Raw genomic sequence first — 15060 nt, forward strand, 5'->3', positions numbered from 1 at the left:
GGACCTGATGATGAATTGAAATTAGAAATACATCAATGGTTGCATAATTTAAGTCAGGGGGGACATTTTGGTAGGGATGCTACTCTAGTCAGAGTTAAAGGATTGTTTTATTGGAGAGGCATCACAAACTATGTTACACATTTTGTGAGGAATTTTGTTGTTTGTCAAGCAAACAAGAACGAGAATGTTGCAAGTCCTGGTCTTTTGCAGCCTCTCCCCGTTCCTCAAGAAGTATGGACTGATATTTCGATGGACTTCATTGGTGGATTACCTAATTCACAAGGAAAGAATGTGGTTTTTGTGGTAGTTAATAGGTTAAGTAAATATGCCTACTTTATGGCATTATCACATCCTTATACTGCAGTAGAAGTGGCTCAGATTTATCTGGATAATGTGTTTAGATTGCATGGATGACCTAGATCCATAGTCAGTGACAGAAATGCAGTTTTTCTGAGTAATTTTTAGCAAGCCTTGTTCACTTTGCAAGGGACTGAATTGTTGTTATCTTTAGCATACCATCCACAGACTGATGGTCAGACCGAACGAGTGAATAGATGTTTGGAAACATTTTTGAGATGCATGACTGGTGATTTCCCCACGAACTGGAGTAAATGATTACCCTTAGCTGAGTGGTGATACAAAGTTAGATGATATGTCCATTGGCTTAGGCCTTTGTTTCTCCATTTTATGGTGAATTACAGTGCTAATCTAGCTCACTGTTACAAATAACGAGATTACAGAAAAAACAGATCACACTGGAAGGATTCAGGAAACCTGGCATACACGCAACTGCTTACGAGAAACAGCAACTGATAAAACAGCCACGAAATCCAGAGGACTGACAGGAGCTTTAGAGGAGGTCGCCTGTATGCAGTGTTGCCCCTAAATCTCTTATCTCTTACTAGTAAAAGTAGCAACCAACATAAGAAAATCTGTTCAACACCTGACAAATGAGAGAAGACATTTAAATACATTCAAAACTAGCAACCAACTACATGATTAAGTCTTCCAAAGTCAGTTGTTTTGAACAACATACTCCCAGCAGCGCCTCCATAAACACGGTCTTCCCAAAATAAATCCACCAGTACAAAATGTTCCTAGTCCATACCGACTGCTGTAAGCCACTCAACGGTTACAGAAACACGGTATACCTAGAGCAAAGGTCTCCATACAAAATGTTGGTTCACAGAAATATAAGAATAGTCGTTAGTGAATTAGAAAAACTCTATCACTAGACCACAAGTTTTTCTCTTGGCTATAATAGATGGCAGTGGAGTCGGCTCTTCAATTTCATCAGTTCTTTCCGCTTTTTCCTGGCCTCTGCTCCTGCAACTGTACTCTCTTTCTTTCTTAGAGTACGCTCTTTTCTTTTTTCTGGCAAAGCACTTGGTGTCTCCAGAACTGTTGCTGAACAAGTATCGGTATTATTTAGAGAATGTGGAATTATACAATCCTCTCCATCTACAGAAAATCCATCTCGCAACTGAGGTGCTATCTGTTGATTCACTCCAGCAATAGAAATCCCAAATGGAGTTTGATGGAAACCATTTATACAATTGTCTTGTGTTAATGGAAGACCTCTACTTACCTTATCTGCTGATCTAACCAAGGGACAGTTGTGTAGGCAATGTAGAACGGAAGATGGACTATGAGCATGAGCATGAGCATGTATAGAATCAACTGAACTGACTTCATCTTTATCTTTCAAAAGTAAAGACGGGAAATTCTTGATATCAGGTATTGGAAGGAACACAGGACAGGGCAGTATACACCAGGGCATATTTTGGCCATTGATACTGGAGGTATTTTCAGACATGCGAGAACTATAAAGCTGTTGACTCAAAGTTGATACGTTCAAGTCTGAAGGAGACACACATGCAGGGAATACAAAAGATCCTGCAGACAATTTATTGTACATTAACTGTGCCCAATTAGCTGAATTGAGATTATGAGTATCCGGACTGGATGATTGCGCTTCTTCCTTATTTTCTCCAAGTTTGCATCCTAATGTTTGAGATAACTGCATAACACTAACCAAATGTAAAATATCAAATTTGTTCTAGTTTGTATAAAAAGCATATAGCGAATTTTCGTGATATTTCATATTATTCGAAATATATTGTACCTGCCCCTTGAGGTTTTGGTTTGTAGTTTGTAGAGACTGAAACTCCTTGACTGCTAACTCCTTGCTCTTTTGAAGCACAACAAGATAAAAGATCAAATTCGACAACCCAGAGAACATGTCAGTATATTGAGATGCACTGAAACTAACAACAAAACAAGGAATGCATTCTTTGCAACATAGCCACAGAGCAAAAAATAAATAAATATATAAATAAATAAAACATACTCTTTTTAAAGTTTCATTTTCTGATGCTAAATCTGCAGCTTTCCTTGTTAGTTCTTCATGAAAAGCCTGAAATAAAAGGTGAATTATATTAGAGGGGGAAGACATACATATTACATATAGTCCTCATCCCTAAATAAAATGTTGCATCTAATTTTAAGGAATTAAGATAACATACCAAAGTATCCTTCACTATTTTAAGTTATAGACTTAGAAATTGGCATGTTATTTTGAGATAAACTAATTTATACAGAAATGTGACGTCATTTAGCGATGGAAATACCAATAAGAAACATGCTTCAGCATATAAGCTTAAACATGCATATCTCAATTATATACTTGTACCGTTGTACGAGTAGTGCTTAAAGATAAATGAAAAAAAAAGACATGAAGTAAAATATTTTGGATAAGAAATACCTGTCTCCTGCGAATGGTTTGTCTTGCAGACTCCCTGTTGGCTAATATCCTACGTATTCTCCGTGCTTCCTTCTCCGCCTAAATCATCAAGAAGAGTGTATAAGAAACACGGATATAAAAGCAAATAAGTTGAGCAACAAAATTATGGAAGTAAAGGTTGATTAGATCACCATTATGTCTTGACCTCTGTCAAATACCTCAGTCAGATTATGCCTTGACCTTCCACCATTATGTGGGGAATTGCAAACGCGGCCACGTTCAGCTGATTCGCATGTCTCCTCAGTTTTTGCATCAACATTTTGACACTCCTCTTGATATACACTAGGCTGATCCTATATTTATAATGATAATATGTTAAATAGTCCTGCCCAAAATATATCATTTGTGATGATTCATATAATTAAACGATCATTGTGTGAAGGGTGTCAAAATCTACCTAATCCTACCCCGCTTGTTGTAAGTTGTGAGTTGTGAGTTGTGAGTTGTGACATTGATAACTTAACTACTGGTGAAAGTCACATATCGTAATCAGCACTGGGAGGTCCAGAAACAGCGGACATAACTAAGATGTGATGTCCTCAGAAATCTAAGCTACAAGTCTTTAATCAAATAGAGTAACTAATTACAACCATAATCTCTTACACCGCTGTTATCATATACTTCCTCCGTTTCGCAATGGATGCATCATTTATTTTTTCACGTATCGCAACATGTTTCTTTGAACGTTAATATCTCTAATTACGTGTAAGTAAAAATTATAAAAAAAATTGATACTTGGAATCCTCACATTGATACCAATGTAACAAGATCTCACTTGACTATGTTTGTTTTTACATAATGTGAAAGAATAATGGTCAAAGTTAGTTAATGAATATTGTCCAAAAAAGAAACGATGCATTTATTGCGGAACGGAGGAAGTATAAGTTAGTACGTACATAAGACTAATATGAGTTAGTACGTACTGATTGTGCCACATTCAAAAAGCAAAGAGTAAGGATGGCTATAACATAAGACTTTCTATCTATCTATCAACAAATGGTTTAGGAGTAACTTTTTTGGTTTCCAGAAATTTTAAGAATTAAAATAACCCGTATTAGACCCCACAATAAAGGACGGGAAATTGCAGTCTTGGAACGCGTAGTTATCATACTATACTACTCCGTAGAAAGGACTCTCATCATTTAAGAAAATATATATACTTCCTTCTCCACAAATATCGCACCATTTTGAGTTTTACATTATTCACGACGTTCTTTTGACCATCTTTGTAAGAAAATATATTAGGATGTTGTTGATTCGTATGGGTACTTTCTAAATATCAAATTTTCATTATTATTTTACTCATGCATAATTCGAAAAATTAAGAGTAAAAGTCATGTGTTGTGGAACATAAAATCAACGAGGTACAATATTTAAAGAACTGAGGGACTATATGATTTGGTACCGAGTAGGAATACGAGTCTTCATCGTGTAAAATATTTTGTGAATCTTAACGTTTTCTGTAAAATAAAATTGTCTTAAAACCCACAATATAAGAATTTGTATCTTTAACGACAACCTAATTACGACGGGTCAAAAATTCCGTCGCACAAATCTTTTGCGACGGGGCTAACAACCAAACAAAGACGGGACAACCGTCGTAAATGTCTTTTACGACGGGTTAACGATGGGATTTTCCATTAACGACGGCCCATTTTATGACGAGTACGCGACATGAATCCGTCATTAATGAATGATTATTGACCTTTAGAGACGAGATTTCCCGTCGTTAATGATATAATTTTTTGTAGTGCCACCTATTGCAAATTTGCATTACTAGGTATTTTCCTAATACGAAGTAGTAATAATTAAAGGTCACCTTGTGCGTGAAATACCCTTCTTAGGATCCTCCCAATGAGCTTTCCAAAATTTCAGGTCGATTATATGTAGGCTAGTGCCGAGTAAATAATACGGAGTACGGAGTAGTTGATTAAAACCTTTTCAAGATTTTGAATCGCATCTCAACAAAATTCATAAAAGAATAAAAAAATACCATTGTGGATCTTGATTGGTTGAACAGAAACGAAAACAGGATACATATTGAAGCTAAATAAATAGACATCTCACACTTAGAATTGGGATGGGTGAAGAGGGAAATGAGAATGAATTAAATAAAGAGACAGTAAAAAAATTTATGATAAAATAAGTAAAGATTCTTATAAATATTTTTGGTAAATTAGAAAGATAAAGAATATCATGTTCAAAGAAAGAAACAAGTGAAAACATGAATTATTTTTTTGACGGGAAAACATGAAGATAAAACGTAACAGAGGGAGTATAATACTACAGTATAACTTAGAAACTTTATACGACGGGTTGAAGATTCAGTTCTCTTATGACCCCACATGCTTCAGGCTCAACCGTTCAAACAACCACTTGTTGAATAACTTTCTTTGGTTGCAACTTGCTAGTTGCAACATCGACTACTATAATTTTAGAAATAGTCACACGCCGTAATTTTTTTTAATAATTTGTTCACTTAATCTCACTTGAGTAGATTTTTAGCTGTCTTTTGATCATATTTGGTGATTAAAGATAATAAAAAGCATAATAATGTCATGTGAACTGTACGTGTTATATTAGTCTGGGAGTATATTTTCACAAATTATAACGAATTTTATAAATTTTAGTTAAATTTGTAAAATACTACTGTTTCACCTGGTTACTATTTACACAAATATCAAGACGGTATCAAAAAGATGGTTAAATATAATAAAATTGTAAAAAACTACGTGGGCGTAAGAAAAATTTGAAAAAAGTACAAACAAAGGGACTGAAATTTATAAAATATTGAGAGATGAAGAAGGGTAAGTTAAAAGTAAAAAAAAAACAGGTATAAAAATTTATGAAACACACTAAAACGAAAAATATAAAGACCAATCTAAAACGGGCTGACTCGTAATATATCATAAAACTTGACTTTTGTGATTAACTACTTATGCAACAAAGTTATGTTTTGGATTATAAACCTTGATTCAAAAATCTAAGCCTGGTTTTAGTGGGTGCATCTCACGTGACAAAGTAATTAAAATGTACTCCCCGTCCCTTAATATTTGCACCGCTTTTCTTTTCGGGTCGTCCCTTAATACTTGCACCGCTTCTATAAATAGAAATTTTTATCAATGTTATATTATTTCTCAACTTACATATTACCCCACCTACACCCCTATTCTTTACAAAAAATTATTTAAAAATTCACATCCTCCACTCACTACTCACCACTCCCCACCTCTTACACATTTTTCATTAACAATATTAAAAAAATACCCCACTATCAACTAATACTATTAAATTAATAAGTCAATTGAAATGTCTTAAACTCCGCACCGGTCAAACCGGTGCGAGTATTAAGGGACGGAGGGAGTATTTGTACTTGACATACATACGGTAAATACCTCCCGAAATTTGAAGTGAATGTTCATGATGCGAAAAAAGATAGAGCATCTAACAACATAATATTTTAATAAAGTAGATATTTAGAATATTTTTTATTCTTGTGAATAAGTAGAGACATTTTTAGGCAAAGTTGTATTGAAGTGAAGCTGTTGAAACAAAAAATGAGAGCGAGAAAGTATGTCCCTCGTATTAAATCCTATAGTAAAAAGAGTGCAACACAAAAGTGTATGTAAAAGAAAGAGAAGAGAATTAGTACCACGTTGAGATCAAAAGGCAAAGGAGAAGAAGAATGAATTGAACTACACTCCTTGACACGCTTATTATAGTTACCACCACTACTACTTAGCCACCGCTTCCCTTTACTTCCCCAGCCATTGCTATTATTATTATTATTATTATTATTATTATTATTGTTATTATCATCTTGTCCAACCGAGTCGGTTGACTTGGCACCACCACCGGTAGTTCCCCTCATCTCCTTTTCCACCTCCACCTCCACCTCCACCGCCACAGCTGCCGCTGCGTTATCATGTTTTCTTAAGCTAGCCAATACTTTCGCTATTTCGAACTCTCCTCCTCCGGCTGATGAAGCTGAAGAACCACTAGACTCACCATTATTTGAGCTACTCATCATCATTTTTATAACTACTACTACAAAAATGCGCGCTAGGTAAAAGTGTGTATATAAATTTATATCATATATATGATAAAAATTGATATGGTAGGAAAATGGTACGAATAACGGATGGAGTGTATTGTATTATTGTAAGTGACAATTGTGAGAAAGAGTAAAAAGAAAAGAAATGTATATGGTTAATATAGGAAGCTAGGCCAAGTTAGGATAACAAGAGGTCAAGTATATATTTGGTTAGAGGAGAGAGAAAATGGAGGTGTGAGGGCGGCAGAAGGTGGGCGGGTGGGAAAGCCAGGTGTATTACTCCATTTCAAAGTTGACACATGGGGACTGTTGGCAGTTTCAGGGTATCTCTGTTTGACACGTGTCCTTTCTTCCACGCTGGACACTTCCTCTTCCGTTGTTATGCGCGCTACCCCCTCAAGATCTTTGGAGGGGGTACACCCTACACACTATATTATCTTTTTATTATTTTATCTAAACAAAACCTTTATTTCTCACGTAGATATAAACAAAAACTTCAGGAAACCAGCGGCAGGGGTGTAAAAGCAGATACAAGTATGTACAGATTACTTTCACTCATGCCCAGTTATAGGGCTGTCTAATCGAAATTACATCATAGGTCCATAAAATTTTGGGGCCTAAAATTGTTTGATAAATATTATTCCAGCTTCTTTATTAAACAACATAACAATTTTGTCTCAGTTTGTAGGGAGGCAAAAGCAAGTAACTTGGGCCCCGAGTTTGAGACCCAACAACATATTTATATTTAACACAGGGTTTCCAAGTACTCGGATATGGCCCTGGTTTCACCAAAGTTACCTCTTACTCGATTTACGTAAATGGCCCCTATTTATTTGTATTACGTATGTCAAATGGTTATGTAAGATTCTTTAAAACTATTGTTCTTACTTGTTTCTTTTGACTTCAATTGAAGAAAGCAACCCTTATGGGTTATGACTTATGGCCTTATCCATTTGATGGTTAACAAATGGTATGATCTTGGGATACTTGGGCCGATTGGCCTCATACATAAAGCCAAGCTATATGTTTGACCCAAATAAGTGGATATTTTACAGCACCTGCTTAATAACAGACATTTCAATGTCATTTTTGCAGTACTAGTTATTTGTGCGGATATTGTTGTGCAAGTGCGTTGTACCTGGGCATTAGAAATGGCATTTCTTTGAGTTAGGAGGGCAATGTAGCGTGCCTGCACTAACAATACCTTCGGGAGAATCAAAACAAGTACTCCGTAGTATATTAATAAAGGTCTTTCAGAGTTTGTTATACGATTAAGATGCAATTATACGATTACATAGCACTAAAACACACATACATCAGAAACCAAAGTGTACTTATGGGGTAATGATATTAGCATTCAAAGTGTACTGATGGGGTAATGATATTAGCATTCTATTCTAATGAGAACAAGCGGAAGTACAATTTAATGGATTAACTAAATCATTTTTCTTACCGAAATCACACAAAGCATAGTTAGACAATACAAATTCAGGACATAATGTTCAAAACCCGAAAGAGTAGGAGGAAATCCCAACTTTTACCTTACTGGCTGACTGTCTGTAAAATAAGTTTGATTTCCCATTTTTCCTGTTGCTTATGGTTGTGGTGCAGGTATTAAGTTCAGAACTCCATATAATTCCAAATTCCAACAATCAGACAAGTATTTCTATAATGATGGTGAAGTCATGGAAGGGGGAGCGAAACCACCACCAAGCCTGAGCGGTGAAGGTGGAGGTAGCCTTCTGGGAGAAAGTTCGGTAAATTCCAATGCTTGGAACCTGAGTTCTAAAGGGTAGTCAGCAATACATCCAATTCTAGGGCCTGCCCCAGTTGACCAGGTCCTTGATAGTTGATGTCCCAGTTCATATGTATCTAGCTTTTTGGAATTGATTCTTTGAAATATTGCTTCTTTGGGCACCTCTGTTCTTGGACTTTGAAGACCACCGGACAAAGTTCTCTTATATTCATTTCGGGATTCAGCCTGCTCAGGTAGAGAAGCTTCGTGTTCCACACTTTTTTCTTTGTCTTTGAAAGAATTCTCACTGTCAGGTGTTTCAGAATCTGATGCTTCAGTTTTGGTCACACTACTGGATTGATTGTCCTCATAACTAGAGTAGTCTTCATTTGGTCTCTCGATCTGGAAGAAGAATATTAAAAAATAAGGAACTGCCTGTACCACCTAGTATAAGAGTTTATTTTCAGCCATCGTTATGATCAGGGCCAGAAGTTACGTCCAAGTTTGGCCAATATCATCATTATTCATACGAATTATTATGTAAAAACTAGGATGTAAGCTAGTTATCGACAAATCCAAGAAAAGTGGGTGGAGGAAAAGTACTATCGACTTACCTCAACTTCATCCAGGTCTACACCATTCTCCTTTAAAACTGAAAGAAAGGCGTCAAGGCGGTCATCAGTTGGACGATAATGTCCACTGTATGCGGAGATGGACTGCAAAACAATAATGATTGAAAATCACATGTCAAAAAAGGATACAAGCAAACTGTCTTCTACAAGATGAATGTAGTGTTTCCAGCATTGATATTCAGCTAATTCAGCGGCTAATAAAAATAAAGGAAAGTGTTAAGAACAAAATTTGTCCTGAACAATATGAATGAAGTTAAATCCTCAAACAACAAACACATTTTGATTCAATAAGCCCAAATATTGACAGTAACAAGGCTTCTCTGCTTCAGTAAGGCAGGAACCAAATTAAATGTTTTCTTAGTGCTTGATGGTGGAATGTCCTGGGAACAAAAACAGAAAGGAGCACACCTTGGGTTTGCGGTGGTCAACATTTAAAAACAGAAAGGAACACAAAGTTCAAAGATTACAAACATGAGTACTTCAGAAGTTGAACTATATTGTTTATTTTTCACTTCAGTAAGCCATAAATGAACAAAAAGTCAAGTTTATAAATTGCAAATATGTTCGCAATCTTTGAACCATATGTTCATTTGGGACATGGTCCAGGGTCAATGATATAATAAACGGATTGTAACACTTAAAGAAAGAGACCAGATATTTTGAAACTAGCAAAGAAGCAGGACAGACCGTACCAACATATTGTAAGGTACAATGTCCCCAGCATTTGCTGAATCATATTCCTTCATCATCATTAACCCATTGCTTCTAAAAGGCTCCCACAAGAAGCGGGGTAAGGGAGGGTCGGGTGTACGCAACCTTACCCCTGCAATTGCAGAGATGTTGTTTCCAATTGACCCAAAAAGCGAGAACGGGACGACAACGGGACGAGCATCTTCTACTTCATGGAAAAAAAAAAGCGAAGAGGTTTTAAGAGCAATTTTGATTTAAGCCATTACATCCCACAGCCAAAAGAACAAATGAATCTTTGACTCCATCTGAATCATATTCCTTAGTTTTTGAAACACCCTTCAGGCTTATTCTGAGTCAATTCATGCATTCCTCAGCCACAAAAGTGATACCATCCGCTGTCTGTTTAGTTTGTAGTAACTAGTGGCAATTAGAGATGGCAATGGGTAGGTCTAGCAATACCCGGACCAGGACCCTACTTTTTGGCGTATACCCATACCCTACCCTTACCTTGTAGGGTCTAAAATTATAAGACCCTTACCCGAACCCTATGAGTCTGGTAGAGTATGGGTAGGGTCTAGGGTCAAGAGCGGGTCCACAATGCCTATTTTTTTGATAACTTCTATCGGCTTTTTTTAATATATAATTATATGTAATGCGCAAAAAATAATACAAGATTCATGATTAATTTGAGAATTTTAAAACAAATAAATAGTTAGTCTCCAAAAATCATCCTTGTCTTTCCTTGAACACATCACAATTTAATGTACTAAGCTCTCAAAGTACGAAATTTCAAGTTCCCAACTACACAACGTCAATGTTCGAGGTTTCTTTGACTTAACTTAGAGAGTGGTAGTGTCGGCTTACTTTTAGTGAATTGCTTTAGGATTTTATTTTTTTATTACTTTTTTTATGTTTTTCATAAAATTTGAGCGGGCTTAGTTTAGGGTCTGGGTCTTAAGGGTCCATGGGTAGGGCTTGGGTAGGGTATGGGTTTGGAAAATTGGGACCCTAACCCTACCCTACCAGATACCTCATATACCCATACTCTACCCTTACCCTATAAGGTCTAAAAATTTAAGACCCATACCCTAATTTTAGGGTAGGGTCCAACAGGGTCCGGATAGGGTCCTGGACCCGCTGCCATCCCTGCCAATACGATAATATGATGATAAAGGGCACTTATCCAAGTTCTTGTTTCAATCCTAGTGAATCTTCTTAGGATTGGTTTAATCCTTCCAGGGTCTGAGACAACATAACCTGTATTGATGGAGTAGGAAGTTGAAAAGGATCACAGATCCACATCTTATTCAGTACTTAGTCTGTAGTCTGTACTCTGTAATACTTTGTAATACTGTGGCACAGAACGGGGAAGTGTTCAAGTTTTTCATCTTTAATTTTCAGATTATAATATTCTTTTACATCTTTCAGCAAAGATTACAAAAAGACCTGCTACATCATCCAGATTTCTGAACCCATTACAGGCCTTATATTGATTTAGCTGGCATTAACATTGATTTACCCAACTTAGACCATTTTCCTCTTTAATTAGGTGCTAGATACAGAGTGGGCAAATTGCTTTTAAAAAATGCATTCTTTGGGTGAGGAGGGCCATTTTCCTCTTTAATTAGGTGCTAGATACAGGGTGGGCAAATTGCTTCTAAAAAATGCATTCTTTGGGTGAGGAGGGGCAGAGTGGCCTTGGTCACATGGTGTCCAAAATATAACCATGGTAATGTATGGCTTATTCCTATACAAAGATCGGTGAAACCCCTGTTCAGCTGCCAGAGTCAGGAAGACAAGTCCACTAGGATAAGCATTCCAAACCTCATTAGTTCTGCAAAATGTGATTTATGCCATGTAGGTGTAAATTGCACGACAGAAATGCTAAGTAAAAATTACTCTAACACTAGTTTAATAATGTAACTCCAATGGTTGTAGCTAGGGACTTGCTTGCAATTTGTAAAAGTCTCAAGCTACTAGCTTAATCATTGGAGTGATTTTAATAAATTAGCTTGGGCAAGCTAATTTGCATGGAAAAGGTTGTCCAATTGGGATTAAGTTATAATTAAAATCAAAATCAAATCAAATGGTTAATTGTAAGAGTGCAACCCATTAAATAGCAAGCTGGTTTGGTAAATTAGCTATACAAACTAGCTAGAAAATAAGCTAGCTTAAAATCTTAGGCGGCATGACAAGCTTTGTTCTTGTGAGATCTTTAGAGAGAACAAAGATAGCCTTTGAGATTCACTCACAAAGGGTATATATGTTCTCTCCAAAGAACTCACAAAAACTGTTGATAACATATGAGGAAAAGCAAGTCAGCTAAAATGCATATTGTGTAGTATAATGTGAAATGCCAGAGTTGGATACTTGTGCAGCTGTGTGTCTGTGCTTCCAGGCACAATGTGCAGATGTGCCTTCAAGTGGAACGCATGTGTAACTCATATTCCAGAGAACCCAGGCTCCATTTACTCTATAAGCCCGTACAAAACAAATGTATGCCTATGATGAGATTTATTACTTCGACGTTACACAATACTCATCCAAGAACCACTTTGATTCTACCCATGATTGAATGTGAAACAACAATAATATGTGGTCTATTAATATTTGAAGATTAAGCATATCTAAGACGTCAAAGAACAAAAAAGACTGGAAAGCTTCAGCAAACTCTTCTAACATGAATTGCAAGCCATGACATGATAATTAAGATAACTGTACCTTGAGTGTACCATGTTCTACAATAAGTCGCCCAGCTGCCACGGTAGCTCCTCCAGCTAAGAAACTAGAGTGATGAAAGTTTCCTTTCTTTTTCTGCATTGATCTTGGAAGGTATCAGTGTTTGTAAAAGGCGCCACAAGCAAAAAATAATCAATAAAAAGCAGAACTTTGCTGTTGAGTTCTCCATGTGATCTTACCTCACCAGAATACAGTTTCTTGCAGGTGCTCATAACAAATATCCATTTGGTCACCTCTGATGTTTTCTTCCTTGTTTCGAGCCAATCACCAGTAAGTTTGTGAACAATCTTCCCCTTGACAAAAACGTACTCATAATATTCTCTCTCTTGCTGCATATACCAACCAAAGTCAATAATTGACATCAATCAATTGACACTATAAAAGGAGATTGTAGGTAATAAAAGTGCTCCGACTAGTAAACATCAAAGAAGATGTCCATACAGGTCCAAGATACTTGATGCATTGCACACGTAACTTCGATCTTGGACATACTTTGAGATCTAAATCTTTCCCATCTCCAATATCCAGCCTACAATAACACAATATCCATCATGATTATCCTTTTAGTATTAATGTATTAAAAGCACAAAGATTCACAAAACACAGTTTCAGGAATCCTGGCCTCCCTGTAGGAATGCGGGACACGTATGATCAACTAATCATGAAAATTTACAAGATCTATGATGAACTATGTTATGTTCATGGGATGGTATCTCATTGCCAAAGAGAATACTAACTCAAAATCACATTAATAAGCAAGGCAAGCTATGGATATAGTTGGTGTATGTAAATATGTAATACATATAAACAACCATCAAATGTTAGTGACCAATAATAATTCCCTTTCCAACAGAAAATAGTGTTCTAACCTCAACCAATTTCATAGACAAACAGATGAATAGGTGCTTTTCAATATGATTGAGTAGGCAATTTCTAAGCATAGACAAACAGAGAACCAACACCTACACGTAACAAACATTGATTCATTGAAACCATTCTCAACTATATTTTCATGTATAAAAAGGTACCCTAGAGCAGCAGAATCCAAAAAGGTGCATACCAATAGAAAAATGGTTGACCAGAGTTTGCATTCGACCATTCATCATAATAAAGATGCAAGTTATGACCATAACGATGCCTTGGATCAATCTATAATATACAACATCAAAATTATTAATTGTCTCGAAAATAATCCAAAGGAAGACAACAAATGAGGAATAAAATCTGATTCAAAAACAAAAAATAATAAAACAAAAAGTGATAAAAAAGGAAACCAAAAAAAATAAACACAAAAAAGGAGAAAATTACAGCTTCAATCCAATGCTGAAAAGCTAACTTCTGTGCTTTAGAGTCCTGGGACAGACCCTTACCCACCTGCATCATATAATCCCAAAATTAAACTAAGCACCAAATTTTCATCTCGTCTACAGTTATTTTCTTCTCCGAAATGATATATGCAACCTAATGACCACCATAATAAGCATTAATTAAACATTATTAACACTGATTGACGGCGTAATTTTGTCGTAAATTTCACGGAAACGTAAAGAAGAAAACCTTGGAGGCAATCAAGCTGACTCTATTCCAACGTGACGCTGCCGATTCAGGTAAATTGAAGAAGGAGATTGTACTATGGTTTAACCTAGCATAGTCAATCGCTTGCCACCTATCACCACCATTACAATCGTCAAAACCACCATTACAATCATCAAAACCACATTACAATCAGTCAATCATCAAAACCACTATTAATTCCACACAAAAAAACAACAAAATGCCGTAGGTTATTAAAAATTACCAGAGTTCTTCGGCGACGACGGCGGTATCAGCTAGCCGACGCCGAGTGCGATAACTCCTGTACACCTTCTGCACCTTCAACGCGGCAACAGCGCTCGGACTCCCCGGTAATTCTTCCTGCACCGATTCAAACCAATTCTGACACGTCGGCAACTCGGTCTCCGGCAGTGTTAGTACGTTGCATTGTCGGTGGTCAGCGAAGGAAAATGGTGGCGCATTGGTGGTAGTGAGAGTGTCAACCTCCATTTTTGTAATTTTTATTTTCGGGTTTTGTTTTTTTGTTTGAATTTTCAGTGGAGGAGAGAGAAGGGAGACGATCGGAATATATGGAGGAAGAGAAGACTCGAAGAGAGAATTTATGAGAAGGGGGTTGTTTTGCCGGGAAGGCTTAGCTGGCAGTTTTTCTTTCTTTAATTTTTATTTATTTTAAAAATGAATTAAATGTTTTCTTCACAAAAAAGCAGAATTAAATAAGGAATTAATTGGGCAGGTAGGAAATGTCGTACTGTTTAGTGGTAGTCGCGCGTGCATTACTTTGTTTGAGTATTTGAATTAATTAATTAAAAAATATAAATCTTGATAGGTTGACTCGTCTGTGTAATGGTCCAAC

The 15060-nt window shown here is 36.4% G+C and overlaps 2 protein-coding genes across 2 annotated transcripts; both read right to left on the reverse strand.

Annotated features, from left to right (window-relative positions):
- Window positions 1–646: 646 nt before the first annotated feature.
- Window positions 647–6836, reverse strand: LOC110800466 (uncharacterized). The gene is made up of 6 exons (XM_022005769.2): window positions 6456–6836; window positions 2962–3096; window positions 2765–2842; window positions 2351–2416; window positions 2126–2191; window positions 647–2020 (listed from the first exon to the last, which is right to left on the reverse strand). The coding sequence occupies exons 1-6, from the start codon at window positions 6834–6836 to the stop codon at window positions 1256–1258; spliced, it is 1491 nt and encodes a 496-aa protein (XP_021861461.1). The 3' UTR covers window positions 647–1255.
- A 1337-nt stretch (window positions 6837–8173) lies between these two features.
- LOC110800465 (IQ domain-containing protein IQM3) lies at window positions 8174–14839 on the reverse strand. The gene is made up of 9 exons (XM_022005768.2): window positions 14452–14839; window positions 14211–14319; window positions 13962–14027; window positions 13714–13802; window positions 13095–13182; window positions 12833–12982; window positions 12636–12728; window positions 9207–9308; window positions 8174–8994 (listed from the first exon to the last, which is right to left on the reverse strand). Exons 1-9 carry the CDS (start codon window positions 14694–14696, stop codon window positions 8524–8526), a joined length of 1413 nt encoding a protein of 470 aa, XP_021861460.1. The 5' UTR covers window positions 14697–14839; the 3' UTR covers window positions 8174–8523.
- Window positions 14840–15060: the final 221 nt, after the last annotated feature.

Source organism: Spinacia oleracea, chromosome 4 (genome assembly GCF_020520425.1).
Source record: "Spinacia oleracea cultivar Varoflay chromosome 4, BTI_SOV_V1, whole genome shotgun sequence".
Lineage (NCBI taxonomy): Eukaryota > Viridiplantae > Streptophyta > Magnoliopsida > Caryophyllales > Amaranthaceae > Spinacia > Spinacia oleracea.